The 25085-nt window shown below is 37.3% G+C and overlaps 1 protein-coding gene across 2 annotated transcripts in view; it reads left to right on the forward strand.

Moving 5' to 3' along the window:
* Positions 1-25085, forward strand: part of lpp (LIM domain containing preferred translocation partner in lipoma) — a 205225-nt gene that overhangs the window by 137375 nt on the left and 42765 nt on the right. For both annotated transcript variants that reach the window (XM_065240758.2, XM_065240761.2), the window contains exon 7: positions 22791-22872. In XM_065240758.2, coding sequence (XP_065096830.1) covers positions 22791-22872 — 82 coding nt within the window. The remainder of the gene's footprint in view (positions 1-22790; positions 22873-25085) is intronic.

Raw genomic sequence — 25085 nt, forward strand, 5'->3', positions numbered from 1 at the left:
TTTTTGTTAAGGATCGTAAGTGTACAGTAAGTGTCTCACAAGCGTGCATGCTACTTCAGTTTGTGTTCGTGATTTAATTGGTTAAGTTGGCAATACAGCAGGGAGTTTCTTAGCATCCTTCATAGAAATCTTCAGAATAAACAGTTATTTTAACCTTTATGAATTGTTAATGGCTCTTCTCTGTAGGGCTTTACAGCATCGGGATCTGTTTGTCTAAATGAAAAACTGTTTATCTTAAATAAACTCACACATGTACTTAATTTTTTCTACTGTATCTATTTCTTTTCTTACAATTTCTTTCTTTCTTTCTTTCTTTCTTTCTTTCTTTCTTTCTTTCTTTCTTTCTTTCTTTCTTTCTTTCTTTCTTTTCTCTATCCCCTCCTCCATTCCCTGGATGACATTTAGTTCTAACTTATTTTTTATTGATAAACTGTGAATATTTTGTTTGTTTAATTTACAAAATGTAAATCTCTAAACATAAATCACTAGTTAACAGTCCACAGCAATTTAATTTGCAAGAGACTTAGGATGTGTTTTCACGTTCCAAATGTTCTGTTCCCTCTGATACGGTTCACTTCGCACTGCGTCAGTATCTGGCGCTATGGAGAAACTTCTGTTTACTCCACGATTGAAGCCTATTGGTTAACGCCTGTGAAAGTCACAGACCAATAGCGTTTAAGCCCCCCAAAATGTTTGGGGACTACGCCCTATGTAAGTCTGGTCAAATCTGCCTGGGTGACGCCCACGCCAAGACTGCGCCCACTGCGAGCGTCTCCCTGTCATCACAGACCGCTCTTGAGATGCACATTCCATGGGACAGCATTCCAATACATGGTCCTACCCTTCTGATTATCTCTTGCCACACATACATTTACCAAATGTGCAGATGATGTGCTTGCCCCTTTGAGAGCAGCATTTGCATTTTTTATTACTTCGACGATTGGCTTGCTTTTAGGCATGACGTTTGACTCCAACAGGGCCCGAGCCTGGCTGACCCTGAAGTGGGCACTTACCATCAGGCGCGTGGCGATTTCAGGGTCCCCCTAAAATTATTTGAGGGATATTGGGTTCATGGGTCCCCCTAAAATTATTTCAGAGAATATTGGGTGTCATGCCAGCAACATTTCCACTTATTTTGCTGGGCCTGCTTCTCATGTGGCCGCTTCAATTTTGGCTGAAAACGAGAGTACCGAGCATGCCGATCGAGATGTTCAATGCCCAAAGTGACATCCTCCAAAGTCTACATGGTGGCTATAGCAGTTATTTGGAAACACGACCTTGTCGTTAAATTTCTCAAAGGCGCTAAGAGACTGAATCCTCTGCGACCACGTACAGTCCCATCATGGGACCTATCCACAGTCCTGAAAGCCTTGCGCGGCCCTCCCTTCGAGCCTTCTTGGTTAATTAAGATCGCTCTCTTAGTTGGGCGCGCGTCAGTTAAATGGGGTTGATGCTCTGCATGCCTTCCATTCCTGTTTGGAATTTGCCCCCAACAACAGCAAAGCAGTCCTTAGGCCGAGGGCAGGGTAGGTCCCCAAGGTCTTTTCAACACCGTTCAGGGTCATGAGTGATTTCTCTGCTCATTTTTCCTCCTTTCGGAAGTCAGAACAGCTGTTTGTGAGCTTCGCAGATTGATCCTTGGGTATACCTATCTCTAGACAGAGGTTATCCAAGTGGATCGTTGATGCCATTACATTGGCAAACACTTCCCCGAATGTACAGTGCCCCCTTGGAATAAGAGCCCACTCTACACAGAGTATGGCTTTCTCTTGGGCATAGTTTACAAGGGTTTCCATTTTAGACATTTGTGCGGTGGCCGGATGGTCCTGGCCGTCCACATTTGTTAGATTTTACAACTTAGATGTTCCTGTCTTAAAAACACAGGTTTTATCAGCTTAATTACAGTGATTGTATTTGTGGTGCGCCTCAGCGGTTCACCCATCTGCACTTTAGTTTTATGTCTTGTGCTTTAACATTTCGCGCTCCGCATTCCCGAGCTTGCTTTATCTGGGTTTATTTTGACCCTATTTAGCACAAAGCTTGGCAAAAAAAATAGAGCGTAGTCCCTGCCCATTTCTGCGGGCACAAACCTTGGTCTATGATTTTCACAGACTTTAACCAATATGCTTCAATCGCTTCGCTGAGTAAACATGAGTTCCACCATAGCATCAGCTACTGACGCAATGCTCGTTCCCATTATCTCAGGGAACCGGGATTACGTAAGTAACCTTATCGTTCTTTAATAGATGTTCAGTGTACACATTCAGATAGACATCAAGTTAAATTGACAGTCCTAATTTAGTTTCTGTTTACATAGTCTTGTAATGTTGTTTTCTTTTTATGTGTCTTTACGTTTAAAACCAACACATAAGTTGTGAGACTAAAATGGCTTATGGCAGCTTCCAATCTGATTTTACCTCTCTGTAGATCTTATAGGTCATTAACACTGATGATGAAGTCCTCTGCAATAAGATTTAAAGGCTTCTAAGAACCAGTAACTTTTTAATATTTCAACTATAATCTCGAATGTCGTTCACAATCAGCCTAAGTATGTAAAACATCCAGTTTGATTAGAGTAATGCAATACACTGTTATTAAAATGTAAGAGTGATGGGATGATAACTGGCATGAACATTTGATGTTTTTTTGCATGGTGTCTTTACAGGCACATCCTGTCTTTCGCTCTAAAGGCCTTTTCAACATCAATCTAATATTTATGTTTATTTTTATTGGTTTAGTTATTAAAGCAATAAGCTGCAAGAGGCTTGATTTGAAGTGAAAGTGACATGTTTGTCAAGTATGGTAGCCCATACACGAAATGTGACCTCTGCTTTTAGATCATTCCAGTGAGTAGTGAACACATACACTGCAAGTCATGAACACACACACACCCAGAGCAGTGGGCAGCTATCATTACAGTGCCCGTGGAACAATAGAGGATAAGGTGCCTCGACTACAAGCCCGACTCTCTAACTATTAGGCGATGACTGCCCTTCAAATCAACACTTGGAAATACTGGGGATTGAACCCTCAAAGCATGTGCTCTACCACTGAGCTACATCCTCAACTACATACCCATTTTACCATGGATAATGTGTGTTTTTAGGCACAAAGTGAAGTAAAATCATTGAGTGAGATTTCTTTATTGCTTTTTACATAACTGGGGCTACAGAACTGAAATAAGGCACAAAAATATTCAATTAGAATTGACCATTTTAATAATTTTGCAGTAAACAATTTTTCTGCCAAATAATATAGTTTATCATATTAATAGCAGTCTGTTTTCAAATGCTAGGCGATATACTGTAGCAGCTATTTGGCGCATTAATAGACTGTACAGCTGCTGGTGTGCTTTTATTGTTATTTTACAATGGCTTCAACGATGGCTTTTCCAATCAGAATTAAGAGTGAAAAAAATGTGTATTATAATGGGAAATTGCAGAAGTGTGGAATAAACTTCATTCTCAGTGGTTTAGTGGCATTTGTAGACATCATTGAACAACAGGACAAATTTTATTTGGGAAATAGGACTTTTTGAGTTCCCTCAGAGAGCCATTAAAATGATTCATTTTTCTCCTGGCTGCTCCATGGAGAGGGCTGTTGCGGTCTCCACGTACACGCTTTCCATAGCTTCAATCTGGAGAACAGAACACATCCTTGAGTCCACAATAATTCAAGGATTTTATGCAATAGTACAAACAACTGCAGCCTGAGCCTTTGGGGATAGCTCATCAAGGACTGTGTTTAACTAAACACAAAATAAATAGCATATTGTAGGGAACAGCTTCATGTATTAAGAAAACAAATTAACATTATTGGAAACACAAGTATTTAAAATTGTGAAATGGCAATTCCCAAAATAGTACATCAGAACAACACAGGATGCTTTTTTATGTCTCTTTGACCATGTCTTTTATTTCTTTCAAATTTGTTATTTTAATTGCATGATATTATGTATGTTATTCATTTTAATGGGGTAGATATTATTGACCCGTGCTGTCAAAATGAGTCAGAATGCACACAGTCTAATTTTAAGGCGATTTTGGTCCAAATTGATGTTTTCATAAAAATAAGTAAATTAAGCCATCATCTAATGATCCCAATGCTCTAAATAGTCATTAAATGATCTTTATTTGTACGTTTTCTAAAAGAGATAAAATTTGGGATCTGATTGATGTAAAACCAGTTATTAAGAGCGATAAGATATGAAAACGTTCTTCCTCGCGCTGACTGACAGATCTAAACAGTGCACAGAGACGCACACGCTCGGCCCAGATATATACACAGAATTCCAGTTTTAAAGGGGCAATGAATCTGTCGATTTTATTGTTTTATACTGTCTGAGGTCTACTTATGATGTTCACAAGGTATATACATTCAAAACATCAAAAGGAATAAGTAATAGGCTATTGTGTAACATTGATTAGTGGCTTTCTGGAGAAATTATTCGTTTGAAGGGGTGGGCAGCATTGAGGACCTAGACGTAAACATCCACTGCTATGATTGGATAGCTTCATTCCCCGTCATTACATGTGGGGAAATGTTTTAAAAACATTAATGTGTAAAAATAGCAGCCGAACACATATATGTTTGAGCCACAAAAGATTCTGGGTGCTTGAGATGATACACATAAATGACAATACGTATAGTAAAGTAGAAACACAACTTTAAACTCGACGTGACTAAATTACTGTATACAACACAGTAAGCGCGCATAAGAATATAAACCGTGGCTGATAAGTCCTTATGAATAACTTAGTATATGTAGGGCCCTATAAAATCCGTTTAATTTTTTCCCAAATTCTGTTTTGTCCGTTTTAATTTTTGCAAATTCCATTTTATCCGTTTTAATTTTTGGCGATTATTTTTTTTACCCTTTACTGTTATTTTAGTCATACAAAGAGTGTGCCTTGATGTTAATGATTAAAATGTACATGATTTTGGGAAAAACGGGATAACACGATAACTTAATGACTGTAAAACATGCATTTACACACACACACACACTCGCACACACACAAACTCAATTCAATGCATTGTTTAGTGTTGTTGCAGAAGGCTACACCTGTCAAAGCGGAACGCAATCCATATTTTAAACACAATCGCTTGAAATGCATATAACTTTACAAACAAACACAGGATAGTGGTCTGACTTCGGATAGCATGAGCGCGCAGCTCTCTGCATGTGCGAGCGAAAGAGAGACAGAGAGCGGCGCCACGATGCAGGTGATTATATTTTAAATGCGGGGGATAGTTTGCCTCAGCTCGCATGAGCTGTGGGAACTTTTTTGCTAAGCGTCGAATTTCTTAATTATTTCGCTGATGAAAGCAGAGTCGTGAAGAGCCACTTCGCATGGTTTCAGTGTTTTGGAGGGGGTCTGAAACGACGGGAGTGGGTGTGTCGCCCAGATTTACTTCCCCCAAACTTTAACCACGCATTCCTAATGTTATGTTCTGAGCCTCCGAGTTAAGGTTATACAGTGTCTGTGTTGTTCCCAGACATTTTTTCCACAACCGAACACTCCGTTTCCATGGTTAATCATAACAGATCACCACGTCAAAATAAAAGTCTCTCAGGAAAAATGTATTTAAAAGTCGTTTTGGTTACATTTGGCAATCTTTAAAGACATGTTTCCTGATTGTTGAGACAGTGCATTGTTTGCTTTGCCCCTGGCCCACACGTGTGTCACGCGAAGCTGTGGGCGGGGTTACAAAAGTGGTCATTGTATTTGGGTTTGGGGAGGTGTTTTAATTCTACTCTGACGTCATATTTCGGCACATTCCTGGCTTGATGCCAAAAACGGTTATATTTCTGTAAAGAGGACGTTTTCAGTTTTGAAACTTGCAGGATGTTCATTTAAGTATGATGACCTCTTATATAACAAATTATCAAGTTAAAATTGATTGATTCACCCCTTCTTTAAAAATATCTGTTTTGACAAGAATTTACACAGATATAATCTGTTGTGTCTTAAGTTAATGTTTGATTAACTGTTGGGAAAAAATATGTGTGTGTAAACTACATCCTTGCATTACAGTAGATCCTAAAGCTGCCTGTATCAATGTCAACCAAACAGTAAAAGAAAGACAAAACAAACTGACTTTGCTGACTCTGTCAACCTCAGATAGGTGTAGCTCTGTCGTTTTTTTTCAGATCCCAACAAATCTTGCATTGTTTTGAAGTTTTATATAAATAACTTTATATAATTAATTTTTGAAAATTTGCTAATGCTGACACATTTTGCAAGCAAGGGTCACATTTTATTAATTTACGAATGTAACCCTTATGCTGTTACAAACCTGTATAAGGTTCTTTCTTTTGTCAAACACAGTAGACTTTAATAGTACAGAAAACTTAGTATGTACTGTAAGTCTATGGCTGCTGTCAACTTATTAATAAATGGTTGGCATCATTTACCAAAATACTTTTTCGTATTCATCAGAATAAAAAAAACTTATACAGGTTTAGAACAAATGGGGTGGTGTAAATGATGACAAAATGTTTATTTTTGGGTGAGCTATCCCTTTAAGCTGTCAAGTATGATATCTAGCACAGCTGTCTTTGTTAAAGGCACCTTAGAAATTAGTAAAAAATGTGTGTGCATGCATGCCTGCATGTATAGTATGTATGGTCAACAACATTTAGTTGAGATTATCTTGTTTACTTTTTAACACCTTCAAACTAAATTCTCAAATGTGTCATTTCATGTTATAAACCTCAGAATAGATTTTGCCAGCCTTTGCCATTTTGGTGTGGCATATTGTCTGAAACTGAGACATCATACTGTTGCTTTGAACTCATTGTATACGTAAGCCTGTACCAAAATGACCGCTGTGTTAAGGTCTACGAACGTAGCTCTCACTGATTCTATGTAAGGGGTCCCATCAACCTCCTCAATCCTTAAACCGGTGTTATACCATATCTGAATCACACCTGTCTCCCCAGCCTGCCAAAGATATGATGTTTTTTAAGTCTTTGTTATTGACAATATCTTTTATTTGGGTCTTTATAAACACATTTAAAGTAGGCCTGTTTAATTATAAGAGAGAGAATGTTTGTACTTAGGAAATGTGGCCAGAGTAATGCGGTTTTAACTCATAACTATAATCATGATTTCTTTAAGCTCCATAATATCATAAAGCCCTTCTACCAACACTTCCTCCTCTCTTTGTTCTTGAAGCTGAATTGATAGACCATAATACCAATAACAACACCAATGTCATAAGTTTAATTTTCAAGGAATATATTTATTATTTGAATGTATAGACTTAATGTAACTTGATACTTTTTCAATTAAGCATCTTTTAAATTCAAGAAAAGAAAAAAATGAAGTTAAATAAGTGCAATCATCAAACATTTCTCCACCTCTAAACACAAGAGCTCTAAAACCACACAAAGTTAGAAAACATGACAGTGTAGTGACCCCTTATCAGGCAATGCTTTTGATCTGAATGTTTTCCAAATCACTTGGTTCCGATGAAAACCTTTCCCTGCTCTTTTTGACTGTAATCTGTTTATTTTTCTGTCTGTCTTTAACACGACATGTTCATCCTAAATCACCAAACAACATAAAAGCCAGATTAGTGTAAAAGCCAAAGCTGTCATCTTTGTCTTAACTGTTGTCAATCTGTCCAGATGTCATGTTTGGACATTTCCTTAACCCTCTTCACAATACATAATCAACTTAGTAAACATGGGCTACTCTGCCACTAATCTGATGTATAAATAACCTCAAATATTTAGCAAATAGTAGATAGCTTATGAGAATCATGCAATGTCCATTTCCCTTCCACGGTTCATTGAGAAGTATGTGCTAATATCTTCACACTGATTCATGCTGAGGGATCTTCGCTTTTTGCTTTGTGCCCCTTGTCACAGTTAACATTAGTTGTAATTGAGGGCTGTCAAAGAAGGTCAGTGTCAGTACATGTCAGTGATGACTTTCTGTCTAGACCTTTTAGCTGTGTGCTGATTGGTTAATCCCCTCCGGATCTCATCTTTGATTGGTTTGTGTGAAGTAAGGTGTAAACGTGAAGGCTTTTCATGTCAACACAGCTCAAGGACACACAATTAAGAAAATCTGCCATCAAAAGTTTAGATGAAAAATTGTATGCTTCCGTTTCATTTAGCAATTTCTTCAACATTCTCCATCTTTTCTGATCTTTCTTTCGCTCTCTCTCTCCTTAAATTGGAGAAAGGCTAAGCTGGATGATAGCTTGTGTTATTGCTTAGCTTGAGTGACAATTGACAGGGGAAGGATTATTCTGAAGTATTCAACCCCTACAGGCTGCTAAAGCCCCCTAGAAGGTCAATGATGGTTTCGGGTGTCAAATATTTAGCTTTCATATGTTTGACGTTTCTCTCCTTCACTCATCGCTCTTTCTGTGTATAGGCTGTTTTTCTACCTGACTCACAAATCAACATTTGCATTGGATTCTATCAACACCTTCTTGAAATAATCTCTTCTAGAACATCATTAAAGTACTCCCTGACCACACATACTCTTTATTCGTGCTTAGGCATCTTGGCTTGGCCAACATCTGTCCATTTCAAACTTTATTAGGTATTAAATAGCTTCATTGAGAGTATCATATTTAACACGATTTCAACACATATATAAAATGATATAGTAAAGTGAAGTTTTATTTTTACTGCTATCAAAAGTCTATCAAAGACTTATCATGCACAGCACAGAGGGATTCAAAGGTCCACTTGTGAAAACACATCTGTTTGCATTATAGATTATATTATCGAATACAATTTATTTAAGTTGTTTTTTTATATGTAGCCCTTTTACACTTAACTTGTCTTTTGGACAAATCATGCAATGGTTTGAGAATGTTCCAAAAATCTATTTATTTACTTCAAAAGTAAAATGTCTTTGGTTAAATTGTGATAACATGGTCAGTGTCACAAATATTTATATATCTTAAATATGTTTAAATAGTTTTTTTATGTTACATCATGCAATTTTATTTTAAAGTTGACAAACCTTATTTATAAGTTTGATTGTAAAGTTTTACTTTAGTACAGTAGGAAATCGCATTCGAATTTGACTCTGAATTGCAACCTTACTGGAAACCGTCTCTTGACTGATGTGTTATTGGTGTTATTGGTAAGTCCAACTCATGCCCCCCCCCACAATGGCCTTGCCTGATCTTAGAGCAGGGGGCTACCACAATAGAAAAAACAATCTGGAGGGCTACTTTTTGATATAGTCTACTAAAAACCTTTTTGTTTTACTTGTTGATTTTATTTTATTTTACTTGTTGATATGTTTTAGTATCGTTTAAAATGTTAACATACGTAAACCATGCTAATATAATTTACTATTAATAGAATGTGCTTTGGCACACGTTGCACCACGTTGGAGACCCCTGCCCTAAAGTCTTTGCTGTGTTCTTTATTCTTAAAAGGTATTCCTGGCACATGGTTAACCTCTGTTGATAGCCTGGTATGTAGGTGTCTATTACAGTGCTTTCAATGGAACATTTTAATAGAAATCATGTCAGTCTATCCACCTTATTTTCGAACGCGAAAGTAAGTGATGTGACGTATTTCCTTGTTTTGTGCCAGACTTCCATTTTAATAGGCGGCCAGTGGAAACAGTGTTGTGAGAGCACGCACAAAACATGATTAAAACAATTATGGTTAATATTTACTATACCTGCCATGAATAACCCAGTGGGAGGATAAAATAAAGAAGTCGAGTGGAATTTGTGTTTTTACTTTTTCATGCCTATGTTTTAAATGTCCCAACTGTCCCCCTGGAGTGGGTTGTTATAAACAGCAATTTTAATTGACTGTTATAATATTTGAGTTTTTATGATTGCAGTAAGCTTAACGCGTGAATGTTATAATATTTGACACGTGAATGTGGCGGATGTAACACCAATCACTGTTCGGATCTGTCATCCACAACATTATAAATTATTAGATTTTGAAACATCACAATTTTTTATATTTTATGTTCTTACCTCATCTTAGACTAATTAATACATATCTATCATTTTTCAGTGCGTGTGCTTAATCTTACAAGTACAGCGCGTTGTGATGTGTTAGCATTTAGCCTAGCCCCATTTAATTCCTTATGATCCAAACAGGGATGAATTTAGAAGCCACTAAACACTTCCATGTTTTTCCTATTTAAAGACTGTTACATGAGGAGTTACACGAGTAAGTATGCTGGCACAAAATAAAATGTGCAGATTTTTTTAAGAGGATAAAAAATGAGAACTATATTGTATGCCGGAAGGGCACTTCGACTTCGCCGTGCTGTAACATCATCACTCCTGACTACTCCCCGTCTTGCTCAAACTTCCCTCAATATTACTGCACCCCAAAGTCGAAGTGCTTCAATCTATGTTCTCATCCGCCATACAATGTAGTTTTTTTTTTTTTCGCTTAAAACACCATGTTTTATTTTGTGCCACCATACTTACTCATGCAACTACTCATGTAACAGTCTTTAAATAGGAAAACACGGAAGTGTTTGGTGGCTTCTAAAGTCAAAGCTGTTTGGATCCTAAGGAATGAACGGGGCTAGGCTAAATGCTAACACATTCATGACGCGTTGTACAAAGATTAAGTGCATGCATTGATAAAAGATAGGCATGTATTAATTCTTCTAAGTTACGGCAAGAACATTGAAAAAAGTTGGTGTTTTCCTTTAATCTATTCTCTGACAAATGATCTGATTTTTATAGAACATGCTTATTATTACTGTTTTAGAGATTCACAAAACCGTTAAGTGTGAAAAAGCCTGTTTCAATGACAGACTAAATAGTCAAAAGTGAAATTAGAGCAGTCAGTGTTTCATTTGTTTTGCGAAAGTCAAGTCCCTTTGCTCTGCGCACTCACACAGAGCTTAATCTGTTCCTGGAGAGTAACTTCTATTGCATCTCAGGCTTCGCTGCCAGCAAACAGCCGACTCAGCTTTTAGCCTTCCAAATAGTACTCTCTTTCTCATAGATTTTGTCCTGAACATAAAGCTCAAATACCAGAAGCGAAAGACAGAGGAAATGTAGCTAAGCAATGCAGGCCCAACTGCCATTTAGTAATATGACTTAACAACTAGAGATACACGGTCTTGACACCGGACACGCATGACTAAATCTAGTATAGATTTTCCCTGGTAGTCCCTTGAGTACTTGATAAAGGAATCCCATGCTTGTGACCCTGTTCTTTATTCGCTTGTGAATTTGAAGAGCGTCAAGCCATTAAACTGATTGACGACAGAGTCAGCAGAGCTTAAGAGGTTTTGGCCACAGGACAAACTTCTCTTTCAACATTCAAGTTCAGAACTAACATAAAAAAGAAAGCATACAAGTTCATTTATACAGGCCTCCCACAAGTATTTGGACATAGTAAAAATATATGTGACCCTGACTGTGAAAACCCAGCTTTTTTGTTAGTTTACTGTTTTCTACATAAATCATAATGAACACACTGTATAAATGAAGAGTTTGGTTCCAAAACGCGATAAACAGCATTTATAAAAAAAAGAGTTACTGCCGAAATCAGTATTATATTAGGTCAGCATTTAAATATAAATTCTTAATTTTACGCAAAATACAATATCCGCTGTGTTATTCTGTCATCGTTTCTCACTTTTTCCTCTTCTCATTTTCTACAGAATGCAATAAATCCGCTCCACAAATTACAGCGCACCATTCCACGCATTGTAAACAAACAATGGCGGCGCGTTGAGTACACGGAATCCTAGTTTTCCCTCATATTGTACTTTGTGATCAACAAACAAACAGAAACAAAATAATACTTTAATGGCATTGATAAACCTGTGGTGGTTTTCTGTGACGGGAAAGAAACGTAAGCCATCTCCATCTAATAATTTACATGAGAAGCACTCGGGAGACGGAAAATGCCTGTTGCTTGTTCCCCCGACAGCATCAAGCTCTTTCGTGCTAACACATTGACCCCAGGGGATCTTATAAAAACTTTTATTTTACCCGAAGCCAACGAAAATCGAGCAGGACCAAACATTTTACAGCTGATCGCGGTCAAAAAAGTTCAGCGATAACCGTAGCAATGACAGCATTCTTAATATGAACAGATGAATGCACATTTATATATTGATTCAATAGATTTATAGCATTTTTTTAAAAAAACTTGGATTTATTGCATTTTGTGGAAAAAAATAATTTCTTTGAAAATCAAATTATGGATTTGAATTTTTTTTGGTTTTTATAACCTAAAGATGTGAAAGTTTGTAACAGAAAATATTGGTTTTCATCTTTTCACTTTCTTGGCATAGAAAACAAGTTTTTACCGAAATTTGTCAAAATGGATTTATTGCGTTTTGGAACCAAACTCTTCAAAAATAACCTTGATATCTTAAATATTGACCACGTAAAGCCAAATCTAATATGGAAATCAGTGTAAAATAAGTTAAATAAGTAAAATACAACTTTCCTCATTTTAAAATTCCTAAAACTTTAGCCTGGATTTCACAGGCAGGGTTTCGTACAGAATAAGTCATTGCATTTAATTAAAATGAAATTTGAAGTTTGTATATGCACACTTTTCAGGTCTGTTTTTAAAGGTAAAAATAGACAAAAGTAGTGGCGGCTGGTGACTGCTCTTCCGAGGGGCACAAATTCAAAATATGTGTTCGGACTGTCATGTGTGTTGCTTGTGTTTTCAAAATATCTGTTTGTTGTGTCATGTGAACCAAGTGCAACACGTGTCTTTTCAAAATAAGTGCCTTCTGCACATGCGTTAAAACCATCACGCTGACAAAATACTCGCAAGACACTCACTTAACAGTAAACTGAGCATGAGATTATGTATCTGGCAAAAGCGAGTGTCTCTTTTACCATAAACGCGTATGCAGCAGGCACTTATTTTGACATGAGACTTGATGCACATAGGTTCACTTGACGCAGAGAACACACATGACGGGGTACATACATGTTGTGATGAGCTTCGCATCGTGCGCCCACAAAAAAAGAAGTCACTGGCCGCCACTGAACAAAAGCTAAACATAATACATATTTTATTGCTGAAATCATAGTTGATGTTCTATAATAAATTATCATGAACTAAAAAGCAAACATAAGCTCTTTGAGGGAATTGCATATACAGTACAATCTAAGATTGCTTGCCTATTCATGAGATTCTGTCTGAAAGCTTTTTATTTACCTGACACTACACATAATTGGCTATATTATGCCTGTGAATAGTCAGCTTTTGATAAACAATCCCTCCCTTTTGTACATGACAGATATATTACAAAACAAAACTGAGTGCTGATGTACATCTTTATAGCATCATCACAAAGAATCAACTTATGCAAGGTCTGCTTATGTTCTATATCTAGCAAATTTCATAACGATAATAATACACTACTAACATTGAGTGTGGTCAGGCAGTGCATCCTGTTGTGTAGCCTTTAATTCATAAATCGGACATTTAATGATGGGGTGTGTTTAAGCGCAGTGCTTTTGCAACAGGTTTGTTTGTGTTGTAAAGTGCTATTGTACAACCCCTCTAGAATGTGAACGCATCAGTCTTGTCATATTAGGCTGAGTAATGGACGGATTGTTCAGTGCCAGACGTATTCAAGGATTCCGGTGGTATACCAACAGGAAACTGGAGAAGTGTTTGGGAACACTCTGGGTAAACATCTTTAAGTCTGTTTAGGAACATGATTAAGGATCCTGGGATAGACGATGAGTTTAAATATAACAAGTTGAGTTTTCGCACCCAGATGCTTTATACTGTATGTAAACATTAGAGGGTTGAAAGTAATGTTGTGTACATGTTAAAGAACCAAGAGAACAAAATTCTGTGTTACAGCCAACTCTTTCATGACACGTTCTCACCTCAGTGTTGAGTCAGATTTCTATCTCTATGATTTTGCTGATCTGTCCTGTTAATGATACTTAAACCATGTGACAAGTGATCAATTGCATTTTTTGGCACTGCGAATGCGAGATCTAAAATTGGTTGGTTATTGAGGTAGCCGAGAGCCTCGGTTGGTCTCTGGTTGCTGAATGTTTGAAAGTATAAAGGTTAAAGGGCCAGATTGACAGGGTGCTTGAAGGATGTCCATGAATCAGATTTCACTTCTACCACAGGTTTCTCTCCTTTCGCCATGGGTTGTCACTCCACAGTGTGCCAAATCCTGGCGTTCAGTATGACATTAACAACACTAAACCAATGACGTTGTAAACAGTTGCGTTACAAATCTCTGTTAGAATTTTTATGTTATTAGCAAATGCTCCGTCAAGTTTATCACACACATACAGTACAACATGTCCCTATAAACCTTTTAGGTTTGTATACTGGTGTCTGTGTACTTGTTGTTATATCTGTTATTAGAGGGAACTTGAGGTCAGTTTCTGCACTGGCTAAGCATGGATGTATTGTGGAGGACCCAAACTGCTGACAACAGTGCTGCTGGTTTCATTTGTCAAAGTGGGTTCTCTGTATATCAGGTGGGCTGAGCCCTGTGTCGACCGTTAATAATAAAGCGGTGACACTTTTCTGGTCTATGGTCCTGGCGCAAGCACTGCCAGGACAGTAAATTACAGATCGGATCGATATTTCTCCCTTATTCTCTATCTGAGAGAGAGATCTTTGCTCTGCCAATCAATCTGCATCTATATTGTGTGTTTTGTTAGTCAGCAATTTTCAAATGGACACAATGAGACTTGTAATCAGTTATATTATTACATACAGTCAGCTGTAGCCAAGGAAGTCCATTGCAGTGTTAAGGTAATTACTATTGTTAAATGGAGTTTTAAAAGAGATTTTAGGAGGACCCTACTTATCGAATCCTGTCAATCACGTAGATACAGTAGAGTGGGGTTTGTACCAGTCAAAAACCATACAAAATCTGGAATCCAACATATAGAGTTGGAATAAAACTGGTAAAACATGTATATCAGGAAACAAAGTTTTATATATATACATATATTTTATATTATATTTTACAGCTTTTAGAAGCTTTAGGTCAATTAAGTGAAATAAGTAAAGTTCATTGTATTTCTTTTCATTGTATTCTGATTTCTTTGCTGCCACTGATGCACACATAATTCTCTTTAAAGCATTCTTAAATAAGGCTTGAATTACCTGGATCATCAGGTTTTAAACTAACATTTATGTTTACGTAAAAAATGAGCTTACTTATACTAAGACATTATTAGATTAATAATGTTTTTTTATAATTGTTTAACCTATTTGATTATTTGTTTATTGTCCACCTCCTGAAACTTTCTAAAGTGCATTCAGATATGTTTTAAACAAATGTCTTTAATGTGTGTAGATGTTATTCTTTTGCCCTTGACTTTACACAGAATTTAATCTCAAAATATTTAAATGCATGATTTTTTTCTATACTGTAGTTATGTAAAATATTTCAACGAGTAAAGCAATTATTCATTTTTCAATTATTTAATGTGAAAAAATATTTAAAGACCATCATGACCAACAATTTTTTTATCAAAAGTTTCTGTTATCAAGAAAAGTGTCATTGAATCTCAAGTCATGCTTGAGATGAAAAATGAGGCTCGTGAGAAGAAAATAAATCAAATAAAGACAAATCAAGGCAAATATCACTTGTAAAAAGTTGTAAATAGTTTATGGAACACCTTTACATTTTTTGGGTCTGTGTCCATGACATGTACTTAAGATGAATCTGTTTGAGTGTCTGTTTGTACTGTATCATGCTGTAATATCCTACCTGCATAACAGCGACCCCTGCTGAACAGCATCTCTTACAGCAAACTGCCACTTGTCAGCCCTCATGTTAGTGCCCCTCTGTTCTGGACCACAACCTTTCAATGCACAGAATTATGACTCTTATTCTTACTACTAATAAGTATTATTATGAATATTATTATTATTATTATTATTATGCACATATAAGCATTAATTGTATAGGTAAGTGTTTGTTAGTAGTTCTTTAGGTGTGTTGTACTTCAGGGGTGGTTTTCTGTGGATCATATTATTCAGTGTGCTGGTTGTTTGGACAAGAAACAACCTTTACACATTCTTTTAAATCTTCGTTCACTTGCTTACAGTTTGTTGCCAGTTAATAGGAAAAGCATCACTTTCTTTATGCAGTGCGTGCAGATAGTTAAAGGACAAGTTCGGTATTTTAGACTTAAAACCCTGTTTTCAGATTGTTTATGATGAAATAGAATGGTTTTGACTGAAATTTCGACATTTGCGGCTGCCCTGAGAATTTTCGCGTGTTTGTGTTTCACCTCACACCTCTACAATGGGTTTAATGGTGCACTGGAACAATCCTTCCTAAAATGCATTAAACTTTTGTTTACAAAGACGTGAAACTCACCGAGTGGTCAGGGGTGTTCACTGGTATGCTCAAAAAATCGCTGCAAAAGCTCCCCTAACCCTTACGCGATACCCATCCACATCTCTCAATCTTCCCCTTGCATTCTTCTTTTCTTCTAGGGTCGCTCTTAGCACTTAAGATTTACTCTTATCTGTTAGCACAAAGATGTGTCAGTTCCCAAAACCTGACCTACTTTAATACGCACTCACACACACTCGCCTATTTCACGGAGAGATGCATCATACATTACATGGCAACGTACATCAAGCTGGAAAATGACTTTCTGCGAGCGAACCATTTTTATATACTCTGTGTGTGTGTGTGCCAGTATAAACTTGCAGTGATGGAAATTGCTTGATCTTTCTTTTTAATTATTATCAATGGCATCCTTTCACTTTTTACTCTCCATCATTTCTTTCTTTAGACTGTTGTGTTTTTCGCTCATACTTTTTAATTAGAGCTGAAAACAGCATGACCCATTTTATGCAGAAGGAAATGTATACTTTCTGTGTATAAGCGTGTGTGTTTGTGTTAGTGTGTTTGCAAGCTTCTTTCTAGGTGGCCTTGAGCTTGTTTTTGCCAATGTTGTATTTCCTTTACTTTCTGCCTCTCTTAAGTTGCAGACTGTCCTTTGCAAGTTTATTTTATTTATTTATTTGTGACTATTGTACATTTGACTTAATAACTCATACCTTAGTAAGTGAGAGATATGTCTGGTATGGCTACATTGTGCACTGTCCTGCATAACCACATACCCAAACGGGCTCCAAGCATCATACCTCTGAGTGATATATTGTAATCCGAGATGCCAAAACAAGAATTTTTACATTTGAAAAGTTGCTTTGTCACCATACCGTAGGCCTTGGAATTGATGTGTATTTCAATATGAACTAAAGCAGAAACATTTATTCAAATGTGAGGTTGGGGGCAACCATTTCTGTCTCGTCTGCTTGTGGTTTCACTTTGCCATATTTTTCTTTGCAATTTCATCATCTTACTATTTCCCATGTCTTTCTCTGCCCCTTTTACTTTCTTATTTAACATTTGATCATGTTTGATGTTTGATCAGGCCTGTGCAAATAAAAACAAAACCAATAGTCCTCATCGCATTTTCATCTCTTAATACATTTAATTAATGTTTAAACTAATGTTTGGAGGCATTATTCTGTGTCTGAAAAGAGAAATTATCGATTGATTCTCAACACCGCTAGTAAGAGGAAATGTAACCTATAATTCATTGCATTGGATTGTTAATCATATCTATACCAAAAGAGAGCATAAGTGAAAAGTGCATAAGTGTAAGATTATCCTTTGCAAATAAAGTACATTAAGAATAAGGCAGAGACTGACAAAGATTGACGGTGGGTAATGTTAGAGCTTGGCCCCACCAAACCCGTCCCCTGTGGGGGGCAGCAGGTGAACACACACCAGCGATGTGCTGTCTAATGGTCCCTGACAGGATGCCGATAACCCAGCTTGACTGTGGAGGTTTATATCCCATGACTGGATCTTCTCTCTCACCTCCTTTCCTCCACCTGCACCCATCATCCAGTGATTATACGTCCCCCTTCTACCTCTCCAAATTGCCATTATTGTATTGGAGTCCATTCATTTAGATGGATATTCCCTGCTGAAAAGTAAAGCAATAGCTTATTACAATTACCATAACCCTGGAAGGGTGTACCGATAATAGATCAGAATACCACAGTATTGTCAGTCAAAAAATGTCCCATTAAAAATGATTAGCAGTCTGCTCTTATTAATGGGGGGAATTAGGGTGAACATGAAAGAAACATTTGTTGAGTAACTGCCTTCAAAAAAGCCATTGCACAATACAAGCAAAAGCACGAATATCACAATCATTTTGAAAGAAAATGACACAAAGTGGAATGATTTTCATTAGAGTGACCTCATGCGCTCAGAAATGTGAACACTTTCCATGTTTTTGAAAGACCTGCACAATGAGCTTTGATTTAATTCAGTCGCACTGAACAACTAGGACATTCTTTATGGAAGAATTTTGTGTACCCATTTTCTATCACTTCTTTGCCCTTCATCTCTCTCTTTCTCACGCTGATTTTGAATGAGTCACGGAGCTCCAATGAAGGCTACAGGTGGTAGAGTGAAGATTCATCTGTTTTGTGTTTCTATTCAGTAACCTTAAAAAATATGTCCTTTATTTTTTTTTAAGCATTGCATTTTTTGCTTGATTACATAAGAGTCACATATTAAAGACCAAGAGCTCTGACGGAGTCTGTGTGTGTTGTATACGTATATGTAATTCTATAATTTAAGTGTTTAAATAACATATATAACATATGCATTTTATTATTAACTTCCATGTTTCAAGAACACTGTATTACACAATCAAAAATGAGAGATAATTACACACAGCACTCTTTTTAATGATCTGTTATTCTTGCCCACAATAATCCACTGTGCCCACACATTATGTCAAATTCCCATGTACCACAGACGAATTAGGAGAATCCAATCTAAATCCACGCACATCACTGCTCTTGAAAAACACTTGGGCTTTTCATTCACATTTCGGTCAGGGACCAAAGTCCACCTGGATACACGTGTTAACAGAAAGATCAGTACAATACTGTGAATGTCTTGGATTGTTTGCAACCATATTCAATTTCTACCAGTAATTAACCCCAAACACAATAATTAACTGCCTGTAGGAAGTGGAGATATTTCAGAGTGCTGAATTAAGTGTTTTGTGTGGGCTTCTGCCAGATGAAAGTTTTTATTAAGTGGAAGAACGCTTTGGTTTCCCTCCTACCCTCTGTGAGATGCAGTCAACAGCTCACAGGCTTGACTGTATGTAGATTTGTGTAGAAACTGAAGACAAACTTGGGTCTTTAACTACGTTGTACATACACTCTAAAAAATGTTGGGTTGTTTCAATAATTGGGTCAAATATGAACAAACCCAACAGTAGCTGGGTTGATTCAACCAGTAGTAGGGTGATAACAATCCATCAACAGTTGGGTTTGTCCATATTTGATCTATGTATGGGATGAAACAACACAAGGGGCCCTATTTTAACGATCTGAAACGCAAGTGTGAAGCGCAAAACGCAAGTGATTTGTGGGCGGATCTTGGGCGCTGTTGCTATTTTACCGGCGGGAGAAATAACTCTTGCGCCAGGCCCAAATCAATAAGGGGTTTGTCTGAAGAAGGTTCATTATTCATAGGTGTGGTTTTGACGTAACCTCAAATAAACCAAGCAGAACGTCATCCAACATTCCCTTTAAACGCAAGTGCGCAAGTTCCATGGCGGGTTGCTTTTATTATGACGGATTTACCAGGCGCACGCCAGGAGCAGTTCACAGCCGAGGAGACCGACGTTCTTGTAAGAGCAGTCAAAGACAGAGAAGTTGTTTTGTGTGGGGATGGGAGAAACCCGCCCAAATCAGCGTTGGTTAAACAGGTGTGGGAGGAAATAGCCACAATTGTCTCATCAGCTGGCATCCCCAGGATGTTGCGCCAAGCGCTACAATGATGTCAGGAGACGGGGGAATCCCAAGCTTGCCAGCATAAATCGGGCACGCCGTGTAACGGGAGGTGGATCTGCCTCCACACATCACCTGACGCCAGCAGAGGACATTGCTGTGTCCACCCTCACCGGTGAAAGTGTTGAAGGCGGTTTGGGGGCTTTGAAATCGTACCCAAGAAACGCAAGCAGTCCAACCCCAAAGTGCACTTACAAATCCAGTTCACATACATTAAGGTTCTTATGAAAACATTTTAATGATTATTTACATAAATAAACATAATACAGCTACACAACAATCTTATGAAAATATTTTGATGATTATTTGCATGAGAATTTTTTAACGCAGCCACACAATAAATAAAAACTATCACCACAATGCTCACCACAATGATTTCCCTTATCTCATATGTAAGTATTTTTTATTGTAACAATTTATGATTTTCAAAAATAACTGTTGCATCTGTGTAGATTAGAAAAGCAAAGTGTGTGCGCGTTGTGCATTATGGTCAAGCGTTGTACATTATGGTCAAGCATGCGCCCTTAAAATAGCATATTGATCAACGCGCAACGCGCCACTGACTTTAGACTAGTTTTTTTTTTGGTCAGTGGCGCAATTGTTTTTTGAAACTGGAAAATAGCATCAGGGATGGTTTGCGCTGGAACACACCTCCTTTTTTGCGCTGAACCACCCAGGGAGCGCAAGTTCATTCCCTAGTTTGCCGACGTGCGTCTGTGGAGGGAAAAACCCGCTGTGCGCCGGTGCAAAATACAAATGATACATGCGTCACTGACAAAGTCAATTGCGCTGGGTGCAAAATAGGGCCCAGTATGTTTTAGAGTGCAACTGTAAAAAGTGAAAGTTGGATCTGCTTATACAAATTGGTTACATTTAAAATGTAAGCTTTGTCAACTAAAATGTTCCACTTAATGTGAGAAAATTGAAGTTGAAAAAAGTTACCATTTGAAGTAACCTTTAGGGTTAATGCAAATTTTACTTTGTACAGTGTGTACAAACTATAAGAAATAACCATTTAATACAATGCTCTTATTGTGTACAGGGTAGGTTTAGGGTTGGGAATAGGTCAAGAATGCTCCTGTATAGTTCAGTGGTACTATACTCCATACATAGTTGTGCATTGTTACTGTACATTCACACCATCGCAGACTTGAGCTTCCAAAGTTACCGGAATGCATTCTTTAACAATGGAAGCTGGCTTCTCTCAGCTGCAAGGAGCATCAAATCCATCGGTGTCTCGTTTTGGGCGTCTTGAGCGGTCAGTGTGTCAATCAGAAAGTTGAAAGAAGCTCAACTTTATGGTAATGAGCTATGACACGGTTCAGCGGCAACCAGCGGCAAAACGCCAGCAACCAATCAGAATATAGTCTAGACATTCTTTGCTGGCTGATTACATATGATGTAAACTCGTTCTTACCAAAACATTAGTTCTGCGAAAACAGACTTCAAAGCGTCGACAAGCTTTCCTTTACTTTTTGACAACCGTCCTTGACTGGGCGGCCCTGAGCTTCTTTGTAAGCTCAAGTCTGCGGCGGTGTGGATGTATAGTTAGTCGCTTTGGAAAAATGCATCAATTAATTGATACTTTGGATCTAATTACAATGTTGCATGTATGTGCATAATCATTACATTGTATACATTTTCTTACATAAAAAGTACATAGGACAGTCAGAAAAAAATGGTCTCTAGCTGGCACAGGGACATTACCTTTTAAAAAGGTCCAAATATGTACCATTTATGTAAAGATATATATACATTTAGTACTTATATGTACCTTTGATGTACTAATATGCATTTTTTGGTACCGATATATACCGCTGGGGTACTAATATGAACTCTTCAGGTGCAAAGGTAGACTTTCTGAAAGGGCAGTGCCCCAGTGATATAGCTACAACTATCTTTTGACCATTTATTTTTCTGACAGTGTAGTTAAATAATATACTGTAAGTGTGGGCCATATAAGTTACTTTACAGAATCATACATTTATAAATAAAGTCATTTCCACACTGAGGCAAAATTGGTGTTTTTGTGTTGGTTGGATGGGGGGAGGAAACCTTAGAGAATGATTTGTGTCTGTAAAAACTGTTTTCATCTAAATACCTTTTATATTTTGAGATCCTGGTAACACCAACAAGAGAAGCATCCAGACCTCTGGCTCCATAATTCTCTCAGTCTTTCCGCACAGTAATTTGCATGAGTGTGTTTTTGTAATTAAACATGGTTGTAGATATGCTATTTGGGGTGGCTTTTAGCCATATTTTGCACTGGTAAATTTTCTTATGATTATGACTTTAATGGTTTTGGATGGAGAACTCCCAATGTTTGGTTAAGTGTTTACTTGTCAGTCAATCTATAAAACACCTGGCTTTGGGTTTTTTTTTTTTTTTTTTGCTTCTTGGCCAAACTACAGTTTAACTCGGCTAAAACTCTACGTGAAGCTATGTTAATAGGGAAATCCATGATAGATGTTCATTGTTGAAAATAAGATTTGAGATTACAGACTTGTACAAATCATATGAATATAACAGTGAATATACATTAACAATTCTGAAGAATTGAGCTAACCTCACTCAAACCTCGAAGGTTTACCAATACACTCAACACAGTTATGTTTGCTTGTCCACTTTTATAATGATATAGATGAAAAACGACCAAAGGAAATTCATAATGAAATTAACTTGCGAACAGTCTTCATATCTGTGTTATGTGTTAAACTGATTATCTTGTTAGGTTATGATCCATCTAAAAGAGATGCTTGTGCACATTAATAAAAATCAGTTAGATCAAGTCATATGTTTAATTAGCCTCGCATTATTGTAAATGAAATGTCAACATGACTGAAGTTTGTATATTTGGGCTCTTATACCTTGTGCCTGCAAGCTGATTGGTGTGTGGTTTCGTATGCAATGTGTAACTGTGGTGTGTGTCTTTGGTGTGATTTAGGGTCGTCCTGAGGAGGAACTGGACCGTCTGACTAAGAAGATGTTGTATGACATGGAGAACCCTCCATCCCAGGAATATTTTGGTATGTCAATACTACTTCTTATGTAGAGCTGATCTATTCAAATCTAGAAACCACACCTCAAACACAAGTACATTTTTGTGTTTTCTACATAAAATGATTCTACACAGTGTACACAACATTCTTTGAAAATGAACTGTGATCTATGATATCTTTAATATTGACTGAGCAAGGCCATGTCAAATATTGAATTCCACAGACAGGGTCACAAATGTTACAACACATTTTACAACCTTGTCTGCTTTATGCCTAATCACTGATTTTGAGTTAATTCAACTTAAAAATATTAGTTGACTCAACATACTTTAGTTGACTAATGTTTTTAAGTTAAATTAACTCAACATCTTAAGTTGAAACATTTTTTTTTTTTACATTAATGGAAGATTTCTGGCTTTTGGTTCATATCATGGATTTGTGGCTTTTGATCTAAAACACAGCACAAAAGTGCATTGGCATAGCATAGTCCTAAAAAACACAAATTCATTTAAATTAAATAATTTTTCCATAATAAAAAGTGAAAACAACTTTACAAATGTTTATTCACTTCATTACTATATTGAATGAGAATGACTCTCCCATAAAAAATACCACTTGAAACCAAAACATCTTTCTTCAAAACTGGTGCTTGTTACCTTTGTGTTTGTTTGCTTGTGCATTGCATGCATTGTTGCAGTGACATCATTTTTACAAATGATGTGGTCATCATGTCATTTTGGCTTCACTGGCATTGTTCTGTGTTATTTGCATAAGAGCACAAGCTGTTTCTTGTCTTTCTGAGAAGCACGTGTAAGCCGTGGCTTTGGAGAAGTGAGATCAAACCCCAAGTATGTGATGGTGAGGTGTGTGTTCATATTCACAAACTCAATGCACCCCTAACAGTCTGAGCTTCCCTGTTTTACCGTAAATGGCAGATGACAATCCCTACACTTTTGACCACCGGCTTTTTCTGTCAGTTTCTATTTTCGTTCTGTAATGAGGAAACGGGGTATCTGTAGCACTTCCTCCAGTGTCTGAGAAATTTAATGTGACTTTTCTGTATATGCGCCTCTTGCTCAATTACTGTTATTCTTAATGGATGTTCACACGCACAGTGATTTGCAGCAAGGCAACCAGAAGTCGTCGATTTTTAATGAGAGTTTATGTCGATGTCTGAGAATATGAGTGACAACGATGTCTGCCGATGTGGCCGATGAGACCAAAAAGTCTATGCGGGTTATCTGTGATTTAGCAACATCCTATAAAAGACAGTTAAGTGCATGATGTGAGAAACTGCAATTGAGTGTTTGGAGAACGAACAATGTATTAATATATCAGAATAAAATTGGCACTAAAAACTGTGTCCAAAATCAGCAATTGATGCACTGATAATCATTTTCCTTTTCCATAACATGATGCATTATGGAGTGTGATTTCTAAACACACTTTGCCCCTCCAAAATGATAATTTTAGGAAAACTTAAAATAGACTTTGCTGGCAAAAAGCTATGGGCAGAGGTGAAGCTCACCAATATCAAAGATGAAATAATAGATAAGTAGATTAAGTGGTGCTTTTTGTGCAAAACTTTAGCCCACCCTCATCTCTGTATGATAAACCAAGATCTGTCTGAGGCCTAAAGTCCATACATGGGGTTTCAGCATATATTGCCAAAAGAGTCAAAAGAGCTTACTTCTTTCTATCTAGAATATTCAGTGCCAAAATACAGACAGGGGATGTTATTATACAATTTCTACTATCATTATCTCTTTATCCACACATGCTTTTATACCAAAGCATTTTCGTCTCTTCTGTGTAAAGAGCTAGAGTGGAAACGGGGTGGGCTTGAAATGATTTGTCCTGCTTTTATCAGGACATGTGTCAGCAGCGAGTGGCCCAGGGTAGAGCCATAGTGCACATTACACAGTCACACGCACACACACACATATATATATATACAGTGTTTGCAAACAGCCATAATGGCTACAGGGAGGTTGAATGCAGGCTAGTCAGTCAGTAAATGGGCTCATTGTGAACCCAGGTCAGCCAGGCATACCCAGGCACAGCATCTAACCGAGAACACAACACTTCTGGGTTTAAAGAGAGGGGCCAGAAATGGAGTAAAGCCAATGATGTAAGGACAATAAAGACAGGAAAAAGAGAGAATGAGATTTAGCAATGTGAAGGCTACCCCAATGAAGTCAGTTTTAATCCATTTCTGTTAGCTTTGTTCAAACGCTGAA

The sequence above is a fragment of the Paramisgurnus dabryanus genome, chromosome 7 (assembly GCF_030506205.2).
Source record: "Paramisgurnus dabryanus chromosome 7, PD_genome_1.1, whole genome shotgun sequence".
NCBI classification, from domain to species: Eukaryota; Metazoa; Chordata; class Actinopteri; order Cypriniformes; family Cobitidae; genus Paramisgurnus; species Paramisgurnus dabryanus.